Source organism: Phalaenopsis equestris, unplaced genomic scaffold (genome assembly GCF_001263595.1).
Source record: "Phalaenopsis equestris unplaced genomic scaffold, ASM126359v1 Scaffold000540, whole genome shotgun sequence".
Taxonomy (NCBI): domain Eukaryota; kingdom Viridiplantae; phylum Streptophyta; class Magnoliopsida; order Asparagales; family Orchidaceae; genus Phalaenopsis; species Phalaenopsis equestris.
Window position 1 is genome coordinate 1,636,359 of NW_018164980.1, and position 13,185 is coordinate 1,649,543.

The following is a 13,185-nucleotide window of genomic DNA, read 5'->3' on the forward strand; positions in this document are numbered from 1 at the left end:
ATATTTATCATTTGTTTTGTGCATTTGTCAAAACTTAACATAATGTTGTTATTAAGTGTTTTCGATGTGATTTGGGAGGTGAATATACCTCTACTAAATTCTTTGAATTACTTGTCTCTGATGGTACTTTTCTTCAAACTTCTTGTATTGACACTCCTGAATAAAATTGAGTTGTTGCAAAAAAACATCGTCACATTGTTGAAACTGCTCGTTCTCTCCTTTTGTCTGACTCTGTTCCAAGTGAATTTTAAGGCTAAGTTATTCTTACTGTACTCTATATTATTAATAAAATTTCATCTTCTGTTACTTCAGGTTTGTTTCCCTTTGAAAAACTATATAGTCACGCTCTTGATTATTCTTCTTTGAGAGTTTTTTGGTTCTTCTTCCTCATGTACAACGTAATAAATTGTCTTCGCGTTCGAATCTCTGTGTATTTCTTGGTTATGATGATGGTCAGAAATGATATCTTTGTTATGATCCTGTCACTCAAAAACTTTTTGTCTCACGTCATGTTGTATTTCTTGAGCATATATCATTTTACTCTATTCCTCATTCTTCTCATAACCTTATAAAGTATGATCTTATCTCAATTGATCTTTTTCACACAAATACAGATATTGAACCTCATCATGTGATTCATCATCTAAATAATTTTGATATTGAGCTTTGCAGAATTGACATTGGTAGTTCTGCAGATCCTGATGTTCCCCCTATCTCTACTGTCCCTAAGAACCTTCTGTGACTGTGGATCCTCCTCTTCCTCGTTACCCTCAACGTGATCGTAAGTCTACTAAATTGCCAGATTTTGTTTACTCCACTTATTTTACTTCTCTTGCTTCCTTTTTAATTTGCATTCACAATTTGTCTGGGCCTTCTTCCTATCAAAAGGTTGTTCTTATTCCTCTTTGACAACAAGCTATGACAGAAGAACTTTCTGCTTTGCATAAGACATACGCTTGGGACCTTATATCTCTTCCTCCAGGAAAACGTGCAATTGGTTCTTGTTGGGTGTACAAGATCAAAATCGAGTTTGATGGATCAATTGAGTGATATAAAGCTCGTTTAGTCGCTAAGTGATTTTCTCAACAATATGGTTTGGATTATGAAGAAACGTCTGCTCTTGTTGTCAAAATGACTACTATTCGTACTCTTATTGTAGTCGCCTCTATTCATCAGTGATATATCTCTCAAATAGATGTTAAAACTGCATTCTTAAATGGTGATCTTCAAGAGGAAATTTACATGATGCCTCCACCAAGTGTCTCTCATAATCAAGGTGAAGTTTGTAAATTACATAAAGCTCTCCATGGCCTTAAATAAGCTCCTTGAGCTTGGTTTGAAAAGTTCTCTATTGTGATTGCATCTCTTAATTTTCATTCTAGCTCACATGGCACTGCCTTGTTTATCAAGAGTACCTCTCATGGTTGTATCATACTCTCTTTATATGTTCATTACATGATTATTACTGGAGATGATGATAATGGGATTATAGAGTTGAAATTAAAATTAGTTCGACATTTTGAGATGAAAGAATTGGGTACTCTTCGATATTTTGTTGGGATTGAAGTAGCTCATTCTCCTAGAGGTTATCTTCTTTCCCAATCTAAGTATATTGGCACCATTCTTAAACAAGCTCATCTCTCTGATACTCAGACAATTGCTAGTTCTCTTGAGCTTGATGTTCACTATACCTCTTCTGATCGAGTTCATTTGTCCGATCCCACTTTGTATCGTACACTTGTTGGCAGCTTGGTATATCTTACCATCATTAGATCTGATATTGCTTATGCAGTACATGTTGTTAGTCAGTTTGTTGTCTCTCCTACTACAGTTCATTGGGTAGGTGTTCTTCACATTCTTCGTTATCTTCGTTGCACTCAATTTCAGAGTCTTCTCTTTCCTACTTCTTCTTCCTTGGAATTATGTGCATACTCAGATGTTGATTGGGGTGGTGATTCCACCAATCAAAAGTCTACCACAGGATTTTGTTTTTTTTTTCTAGAAGATTCTCTCATTTCTTGGAAGAGCAAAACGCAAGTAGTTGTCTCTTGCTCTTCTACTGAAGTTGAGTATCGTGCCATGACATCCACCACTCCATAATTTTTTTGATTGCACTGGTTACTTGATGATATGGGTGTCACTTTCTCTAGCCCAACTCCTCTGTATTGTGATAACAAGAGTGCTATACAAATTGCCCACAACTCAGTCTTCCATGAGCGCGCCAAACATATTGAGATTGATTTTCATTTCACTCGCTTCCACTTTCAACATGGCACTATCATCTTACCCTAAATTTGTTCTGTCATGCAACTTGTTGACATGTTTACGAAATCACATTCCATTCAACGCTTTTCCTTTTTAACTAGCAAACTCTCGATGATTCCCCTTGATGCATCGTGAGTTTTAGGGGGGTGGGGTTGCTATATATTATAGTCTTTATATTTCTATTATTTTACCCTACTTAAGAGTATTTTAGTCCTTTTTCTTATTATATATATATATATTTATCTTTTATTCTTGTAATGAGGTGCTCGATGCAATTGAAACTCTAGCCACTTTTTCATTGTCTCTTCTCTTTCTCTTCTTCTTCTCTATTTCATTTGCAAATTTTAACAATGTTTACATTGTAGTAAATCAAACTAATCATAGCTATGCATGGAGAGAAATATAATTATCAATCATTGTATTACATTTTTTTTTCTAACATTTCACCTTTTCAAATTTGTATTAATTCACAAAGCCATTATTTTTCCAATAACATTTGTGCGAGAGAAAAATAACTTCTAGCTTTCATTTAATAGTCTAATATGCTTGAGTCATTATGCCATCATTGAGCTCTTTAGGAACATATACAACAATAATCTTCTCAAAGATGATATTATAAAATTTACACACTTCTTTTAAAATTAAAATATTGTTAATTCGTTATTCCACCTCTATGTTGTCCTTTTTTGAAAAAAAAAAATAGTATTGCAAAGTTAATCACGAAACATATATCATAAGATATTTTATGTCTGACATATAAATCAATTCCAATAAAAAGAAAATGTTATATATGGATGTAATAATACAACTTATGTATCATATTGTTCCCATTATGTAACCATGTCTATGTACATTATGAAAATACTCATAGTATTTCCATAATAATTCAACATTCATTTCATTCGAACTAGGAATTAGCAATAATATTTGTGTTGTAATGGGACAATTGACATTTCTAAACACCTCCCAATATCAGGGAAAGCTAGAAATTTATCTTAGTGTGGGCATAAATTAATTATCTAAAAGATTTAGAGGGGGCATGATTACATATTTTATTGAATAACATATTTAAAAAATACAAATATATCTATTATAAATAAGTTAATCCTAAAAACTTCAATGATAATTGTCACCTAGCTCATTTGCCATCATTAAATGTTTCAACCAAAACTTACATGTATGATACTAGTTATCCACTCACTTGTACAATAAATTAGAGAGCTCATTAGCTCCTCTTTATCATGTATGATAAGTTCATTATTTTTCCTTTTTGCAAAAGTAGTTATTGATCTAACAAATTATGAATCAATAATGTTATTCATAACCAACATTTGTAAAAATTGATCTAAAGGTAATTAACATAAGTCAATTGGAAACTTCATGACAAGGTGAAGTCAAAATTGTTTTAAATTTATAATATGAATCTATATCTAATGCTTTTAAAAATGAATGTAAGTCTACACTAAGATCATATTCATAAGCTTGAAACACATACACACACAATAATTAGAATTTGAGTTTGAAGTAAAATTATGTGTGAGATCTTACATGAGCCTAAATTCAAATAAAGGTGATACTTATGTTTTGATGAGAAACTAAGCCAATCATGTCTATTACATCTATATATATAGTAGTACTTAACACAATATATTAATAAAATAAAAAAGTTAAAGAAAGTATTGGGGTATTTTGGGAAATTGTATGTGTATTAAAGCTATTATTTATTATGATAATAATTACTTTTTTTATCTAATTTAAATCAAAATTATAGACCTGTTTATTATTCAATCAGTTTGATTATTTAATTACTATATGGGCCTGTTAATTAGGTGGTTAAACGGATCATATTAGTCTTTTTGACTGAAAAATATTCAAATAGATGAGTTTAATTTGAGTTGACTTTAGGTAAAATATTTTCGCCAATATAATAAGGGCGTGCATTATTTAGTCAAAATTAAAAGACTGAACTGGACTGATTAAGTTTGGTTGATTCGATCGGTTTAGTTTCAAAATATGATTCAATTTTTGGTTCTTAAGACCATCATATTCGATTTTTCATTTTTCGTTTGATTTTAATTTTCATTTAACCGACAAACTAAAAAACTTAAATTTAATTTCATGTCAAACAAATTGATTAAATCAAAATTTTTATTATATACAACATTTGATTGAAATAAACATGGGATTCATGAAAATAATTGAAAATCATACTTTATAAGATATGTGAATTCGTAATATTACTCGTAGCCAGACTCTCATGAACAATTAAATTTCGATTTGTTTACATTCAAATCATTTAAATCAAATTAAATTTTGGTTTGATTGGTTCTATTTCAATCAAACATTTTAAATCAAATAATTTGGCCAATTTGAAAACCGATCCGTCCACCATCAAATGCTCAACCCTAAGTATGTTAATCTAAGCCATAAAACAATAATAAATAAGGGCCTTTACGTACTTACCACTCAACTCCTACATAATTATATATCCAACACCCAAAATTTACTTTTTTACATATGTACCACCCAAATCTATTTTAACTTTTATAAAGTGTATGGATGATATTCTCATAAAAGGGGTCATATATGTAAAAATTGAAGTTTTAAGGTTTAGATATGTAAATAAATAGGAATAGGGTGGTATAAATGTAAATATTTTTAAAATAAATAAAATAAAAGACCAACAAAAGGCATCCAAGAGGAGATTCTCTCCTAACCTTGCACGATTCGGCCAAGTTCCAAGTCCTCATACTTCAAGAAGCTCTATTTATTTATTTATTTATTTATTTATTTATTTATTTAATATTTAATAAACAAGACATTTTGTTTTATTCTGCATTGATATTACCATATGATTAATACAAAGTAATAATAATTAATTGGAGTATTATAATCATAAAATATTTGGCCGGTAAGCATTCATCGGATGCTAACAACTTTGACAATAAACAATAGAATGATGGTGCAATGCAGGCATTCGTTGCTGGGGAGTGATGCAAATAATATAATTGAAGTTAGGTCATACAAATTAAAATTTTTTTTCTAAATTATTAAAAGGTTGAGATTTGAGTTAATTTCAAAACAAATATTTGGAAAATAATTTATTGTGAAAGTACCAAAGGCTTGGGTTTTAGCCATTTTAATTTGGAGCTTATTTGAGATCAATTTATTTATTATTTATTTATTTATTCTTTTTTTTTCAATATATTTATTTGTTGTGTTTTTTATGTGTTAATATTTTTATTTCTGAAAATAAATTAATATATTTTTGGGTGTTTTAAAAAATAATGATATCATAAGTATAAAAATGTCAAACGCGCTTTATTTAAAATCAAAATATATACAAAATAAAAATAAATAAATAAACCTAAAACAAAAGTGATCCCAAACGGTCTATTTAAGTTTTGAGTTGACAATAATTTCAACTATTAATGTATCTAGAATAACTTTATTCTAGTTTTGATTCACTATTCTTAGCAATTGATACAAATCTTTAAGTTCCATCCAAGATAGAAGGAGACTTGTGAGAGTATAAAAGGGAACCGCTGATTAGATATACTAAATTTATTTTTAATATAACAATATAATTTTAATGGTGAGGATCAATCACTTGTAACCAACAAAACCAACATGAGTTTTGTCCAATGACAAAGTAGAGCTCGGGAAGTGCAATGGGATAACAATGATACGGTTCCATTCAGAATAGAAAACTAAGGCAAGAGAAATCTATTCAGATCAGGGACAAAAAAAATAACTCTGCAAAGCTGCAAGCATGGCAACAAGAGAAACAAAAATCAAGTGAATTGCTTGGATGACTAGTCGATTGAACTCATTGTAGAGCTGCTAAAGTTCATCACTACTCTCAAGAAATTGAATATTTGGAGAGTTTTATCTAGCAAGCAAGAGGGCTTTTGGTGGAACATCCAAAAAGGCAACCCAAAAAGTATTCCAACAATATCCATGCTTAAAGAAGGAATTTAGATCAAGTAGACATAAACCTCACAACCAACATACAATGAAAATTCCATCCAAAAAGCAAGGAGACTTTCAATTGAATCTCTCAAAGGCGAACCAAAAAATATTCTAGTATTCTGTCCAATAAAAAAGATTTTAAAAAATAGGTACAACATTAGTACAGACAGAGGAAAGCAAAGTGTTATATCCTATAAAGGAAATATATCGATTGAAGAATGTCCCTTACGAACTTCTATATTCAGTTTTTAGTACTTAATAATAAAAATGATTTTTTTCTTAAATAACATCAGTTGAAGAGGCTTGATTTCTAAAATTTCTAGCATTTCTTTTTAGCCATAAGAACTATGCAGGAATTCGAGTTGCTAATAATGAGAAAATAAGAGTGATTTTGTTGGTTATTCGTTCAGCATGAACTAAAAAATTACTACATGCTACATCCTAAGTGGAAGATAAAACCCTACGGAGCAACCTTTTTAAGAAGAAAGAAAGAGTAACAGCATTCAAAATACATGTGACATGAGTTTCAAATATACTTTAAAGAAAATACCTAGAGTTTGCAAGTATAAATCTCTGGAATTCATAACATCATATGCAAGAAAACCATTAAGAGAAGTTTACAAGTAAATGTAGCATATTTGAGAGAGTACCCTTAAACCAATTCATTTTGCTCCAATTTACATAAGAAAAATCTTTGTAGGTAAAATTATAGCATTTTTTGTGAGATTTTGAGTTTTTGCCTTTCCATAGGTAATTTAGCACATTAGGAAGTACTGGTGGTTTCAAGAGATTTGAAATATATTAAGGAGAAACACTATGATTGGGAGGCAAACCATAGATGTTATGATATATTATCACATTAACCACAGTTGACTTGGGCAAACCAAGCCAAAAAAGTCAAAAATTTTATCATAAATGGAAGATCCATCAAACTATATATATAAAAAAAATAGATAACTTATTGTTGATAGAAATTGTAAAGGTAAATGAATGTGTGACTTTGAAGAAGAAGTGTAAAGCATCCTTAAGAAAATATAGTGCTAACCCTTACCAACAAAATGCAAAGAGATTTGCATCTTACTATGTGCATCTTAGTAGTATAGCAAGCAAATACAAGAGATTTGTTGATAATAGAAGTGATTTTCTTCTTGAACCCTCGAAAAATAAGGTAGAACACAACCAGTAGAATAAAAAATTTCAAATAGTGCTTCAAATGAGTTGGAGTTTGCCAGCAAATGTTAAAACATTCATTTTCTAGCCACTTAATTAATTTGGAATCTTTTCAAGAATAGAATGGTTGCTATAAGCAATAATCCTGGAAGATTTTATGGTTATTCAGAGGTGTATTCAAGGAAGAAGGAGAAATTAAAACTCCAAGAGGTCAAAAAGATCTTTCTGATTTCCAGAGGGAAAATTTTAGAAAAAAATATTAAAAATTGGTAGCATCCTAGAAAATATTAAGGGTTTGAATAAGACCATTAACTGTTTAGCTCGTATCTTTTTTTAGAAATCAGGAGATCACAACATAGATGAAATAGCTTATTTTATTTAATTTAATAGTCAATCCTTGTCCCCTCCAAATATAATCAAGAGTTCGAGAAAATATTTTCATGGCAATTGTAAAGAAGTAAGGTGATAAAGGGCAACCGTGCCTTAAACCCCATGTAGATGGAAAATAACTATGCAATTTAATCTTTATAATTAAAGAAAAAGGATTATAGTCATTACAAGCCTTAATTCAATAGATATATTTAGCAAAAAACCCAAAATAAGTAAGCATGTTATATAATAAATTTCAATTGATGCTTCAAAAGCATTCCTAAGGCTAATTGGCACAAAACTAGTTGGAAGAGTTAGAAGCATTAAAATTGTGAAGCTTTTCATTATCATGAGGCTATCGGCTATATATCTATTTTTAATGAAAGCAAATTGAGCTTTGTGAATGATGCATGGAAGAAGAATTTTTAATATGTCAATAAGAAACTTGAAAACCACCTTATAAATGGTGCTACAAAAGGATATATGAATATAAACATTCAGGACCCAGGCATTAGAACTTTTGGAAAGCATGAGATTTGTATGTTGAATACGATTAGGGAGCTAGGCAATGGAGAAGAAAAAAATCAAGTCATTAAGACATGAAGGCCCATTAATGTTCTAGTAGTCTTTAAAAAATTTAAAGGAGAAGTCAATTTGGGTTGAGACATTTGCCAGAGGAAATGCTGAATAAGACTTTTTTGATATTATCTTTAAGGAAATCCTTCATCAAAAACTCTGCTTCCAATTGATTAATGGTGAGACTAGTGGGGATAATGTCAGAGTAAAAAAGATGGGGAATGTCATGACAATTTAGAAGAATAGAGAGGAAGTTAATTGTTTCTCTGGCAATATCATCCATAGTGTTAAAAGTGAGTCCATTATAAGAGATATCTCTAATACGATTCCTAATTTTTTTGCGGTCATTATCTCACTTCTTTATTCATAAACATTTGGGACTTTGATTGATCCATTTAAAATTACATAAGAGAGCATTAGAAAGCTTAGTTTGATTATCTTGCATAGCCATAATGATGTTATTATCCATTCCATTAATGTGAAGAAGGGAGAGTCGAGTTGAATTTGAGATGCTTTTAACTCATAGATATGATAATACATATAATTATATAAATTGTAATTAGACTTATAGAGAGCAGCTTTAACATTTTTGAGCCTGTTGCAGAGAGAAAAAAAGGGGCTTACCTTGCGATGGTAAGTTCCATGCATTATGAATTAAGGATTTAAAATTTGGGAGTAAACTTTCGTAATTCTTATATAAGAATATGCACCTATACTTGACACTACTGCCTGGAGATATAATAATACAAGAATAATATGAGGTAGAATTTTCCAAAGCTTTAAAAGAAGAGCATTGATAAGTAGAAAAACATTAAATATTTTCAAAAGCTCTATCCAAAAGGTACCAAATGGGACTGTTTATTTGTTGGTTGAACCAACTTCAAAGACACAATAATTGAAATCAACAAACTTTTAGGGGATAGGGGGCAAACTTCCACTTCATCATAGGTTTTAAGAATATAATTGAAATCCTTAACAACAATTTAAGGGTTCAAAATGAGATAATTAATATTTTTTAAAAAATTTGCAAATATCATATACGAAAGTAACGTAAAATTTAGAAGATGAAGAATAAGAGAATATCATGTATATAGTGACATTTCAAGTCAAAAACAAAGAAAACAACCGAAGATGGGTTCCATTTTACTCAGTTGTGCCCCAAAACTCTAATGTGAAAGTTATGAACAAAATGTTCATTAGGAAAAAATGAGTGCTGATCGGGGCGGGGGGATAGAGAGTATTCATTGAAATTTTAGTCTCCAGCAGACATAACATGTCTAGCTTAAAATCCTTAGAAATTTTTTGACGATCAATGACCCTAATGTCACTGTTAAAACTCCTGACATTCCATGCAACAATGGAGGGAGATAACATGAGAATTGGTGTGAAGAGTTGGTAGCACCCTTGGGTCTACCTTTCTTTGGTTTGGTTGAATGGGGAATGGAGGAGGTTGACGGTTGTGGGTTTGGAGGAGTGAGGCTAAGGAGGGTATCAAACTGAGGGTCAATCAAGAAAAGGGCGGAGGGGGGGTGGCGGTGCGGTGGTGTTGCGGGGGAACGCGTAACAAGTTATTTGGAAAAGAAATATCGGTTGGGGGAGAGGATATAGGTTGGTTTGAGGGAGGGAAGACATTTGAAGGGGGAGCATGGACATTAACGTCTGTAGGAAGAGGGGGGAGTTAATTTGCAAAGAATGAGCATAGATAAAGAGGGCAAAGAAGAATGCAAGGGGCTTGAGAAAATTTTGCTTTTTTGAAGGGGAGAACGAAACTGTTTCGAGAACAACTTTAACCTTGAGAGAGGGAGATATGGGGTTCAAAAAATCAAGATATTTGGAGCTAAAGAATCTCCCACTTCATCTTCAGATTCTTTCATTTTCTACATGCTCACTCTTCCCTCGCTCTCCTATGATATTGGATTCTAAAGTGTCATGGTCTGTCTTTAGCATTACTAAAATCTTCTCTATGGAAGAGATTCAAATCCTCGTCTTTGGGTCCCATTCGACTCTCCCAATCCCGGTCGTGAGTAATCTTTCATTGAATTTCATCCTCAATATCTACAAGCCTCCACTGAAGTTGAAAAATCTCTCATTGTATTTTCTCCTGGGTAGGCTCAGGCATATCTACTTAGTGGCAAGGATAGGGCTTAGGGTTGAGATGTGAAATAGGGTAAAAATAATTGGTTTAAGGTTGTTGATTTTCAATGATTTTGAAAACCAGCAAAGTGAAATTAGGTTTAGGGATATATGGTAGTGGAAGGGATATTTGGTGATAGGAAAGAAATTTTTTGGGTTATGGCGAATGCTAAGAAACCCTACGATAGGACTATGGTTTATCTAGATCTGATGTCAAATGATATCGCAGCAAGCCCACACCACCACGAAAAAGCACAACTATTATTACAGAATTCAAAAGTTTACAAACAATACATGAAATAAATGACAACAAACATAAAATACACCCTAAGGAAATGACATAAGAGAGGGGATGGCGAACGACCAGTAGGTAGAAGACTGGTTTGGTGAAGACGACAATAATATGACTGGTTGGAAGGGAACTATCATTGACTGGATATGGTGGAGTGGGTTGCGGCAGCTAGAGAAGTGGGGATGAGTTGTTGCAATGACTGGAAGGATTCGAAGTAGGTGATTGAGTCACTGACAGAATAGGAAGAAGCCTTGCAGTCTGTCTGGTAAGTGGAGGAGGTTTCCGACCTTATGGAGTAGAGAAGGAGGTTTGGCGGGTTGTTGGAAGGTAACACGAAGGGGTCGCCAGCAGCAAGAAGGGGTCGCCAGCAACAGAAAGGGGTCATAAGGGGCTTATAGAGTTGTTGGGAGGTAACCGGAGGTCCAGGTGGCAGTCGAGATAGCCCTGGAGGCTTGTACGATGGCTTGTGACTGCTAGAAGGGAACTGGTAAGCAGAGAGAAGCATAAAACAACATAATAAGGTGATGTTGCGGGCAACTCGAAAAGGTATGACAGAAGAGAGTGATGTGGGAGGATGTGGAAGGGAATTAGAGAGAGATAAGCACCACCTCGAGAGAGACAGACAACCGGAGTACCACCCAATCCCTCGAAGAAGAAACAGACGTCGATGGGATTCCTGACAAAAATCTAAAAGAAAAACACACAATAATCTGAAGTCTAAGCAAATAAACCACAAATGTATAATGAAACATAGTAAATAAAATAGGTAGGAAAATAGAAATAGGAAAATGATATAAAATGAAGGAGCTAGACAAAGAAAGTGATGAAAAGGAAGGGCTAGACAAGGAAGGAATCAAATGGGTGGGCCGCAGTATTGCGACAACTACACTATTGCGACTCGATAAGCCCCGATAAGCTCTTACGTCAAATTAATAGAAGATTCGTTGAAAGGGAGGCCAGAATCTTAAAATATCTTGACATTAAGAACCTCAAGGTGTGTAATCAATCTAACCATGTGAACCAATACAGTGTCAAACCATTGAAAATATGTTAGCAAATTTTGATATTAATATAATACACTATCAAATTCAAATATTAGGATCTCCAATCTAAACTAAAATTTTAGAACTATACTTTTCCCATAGAAAAAGTTTTTTTAATACTTTTTAAAAACATTAAATTACCTCTTCGTTTTAATTTAAGAGCTTATTTTGGTTATTATTTTTTTTTTAAATTTTTTTAAAAACAAATACATTTGTTTAACATTTGTATACATTATTTATTTTTACTTATTAAAAACAAATATTTTTTTTGTTTAAATTAATTTAAAGGTTTTCAATATTAAAAAAAAATAGTAAGCCCGGCCTTCAAGATAAATATATATAATACTAAGTTATTAAATATATTTTATTTTGCATCTAAATCTAAAATAAAAATAAAAATAAACAATGAAATTTACATACCTAAATTCCTATGTATTCATGTCTAACACCTAAAAATTGATATTTATATTTATAACATTTTTGTATCATAAACCTATGTAATACAAATAGTTGTATTTTACTTCTAAATAATTTATTATTGTGGTACTTACAATGTGATATTAAATATTTGAGCATTATGCACCCAAATAAAAACGTCGCTATATTAAAATAGTCTATTAAGATACATGAAGCAATTGCTGCATTTTGAAAATAAAAGCTTGGGTGATCGATTCCTCTACTCTTCTTGCAATTGCTGTGCCAAAATACACGTCGCTATGTTCCCTCTTTCTTCCTCATATCCCCCCTAAGTTTCGTTTAGGGCTGTAAACGAGCCGAGCTTGAGCGAGCTCAGGCTTGGCTCGTGTTCGGCTCGTTCGAAATAGCTCGTGTTCGAAATCGGCTCGTGTTCGAAATCGGCTCGTGAACAGTGTGTTCGTGTTCGGTTCGATTTAAATATTTGTGTTCGTGTTCGGCTCGTGTTCGGCTCGAAATTGGCTCGTTAATCTAAAATTAAGAAAAATAGATGTAATGTGTGGGATTCGAACCTGGATCAAATCTATACAAAAAAAAGACACTAACCACATTGCTACATGAGGCGTTATGATTTAAATTTAGACATAAATATATATAATATATTATTATATAAATAATATATGTAATATATTGTTATATAAAAAATTATATATATATATTTTTTTATCGAGCCATTTCGAGTTCGTGTTCGGCTCGTTTACATTTCGAGCTTAAAAAATTGTTCGTGGTCGGGCTCGTTAGGCTTAACGAACGAGCCGAACACGAGCTGCTTAACGAGCCGAACATGAGCTGTTCACGAACAACGAGCCAAATTGACAGCCCTATATACGTTTCGGCAACTTTAATAGCGAATTCACAATCATTCTGCTGCAATTTTCTGAGCAACAGAAT

General features: G+C 32.2%; 1 protein-coding gene across 1 annotated transcript; it reads left to right on the forward strand.

Moving 5' to 3' along the window:
• The first annotated feature begins 918 nt into the window (after positions 1–918).
• Positions 919–2,100, forward strand: LOC110029004 (uncharacterized mitochondrial protein AtMg00810-like). Its single transcript, XM_020731100.1, has 2 exons — positions 919–1,028; positions 1,383–2,100. Exons 1-2 carry the CDS (start codon positions 919–921, stop codon positions 2,098–2,100), a joined length of 828 nt encoding a protein of 275 aa, XP_020586759.1.
• The last annotated feature ends 11,085 nt before the right edge of the window (positions 2,101–13,185 follow it).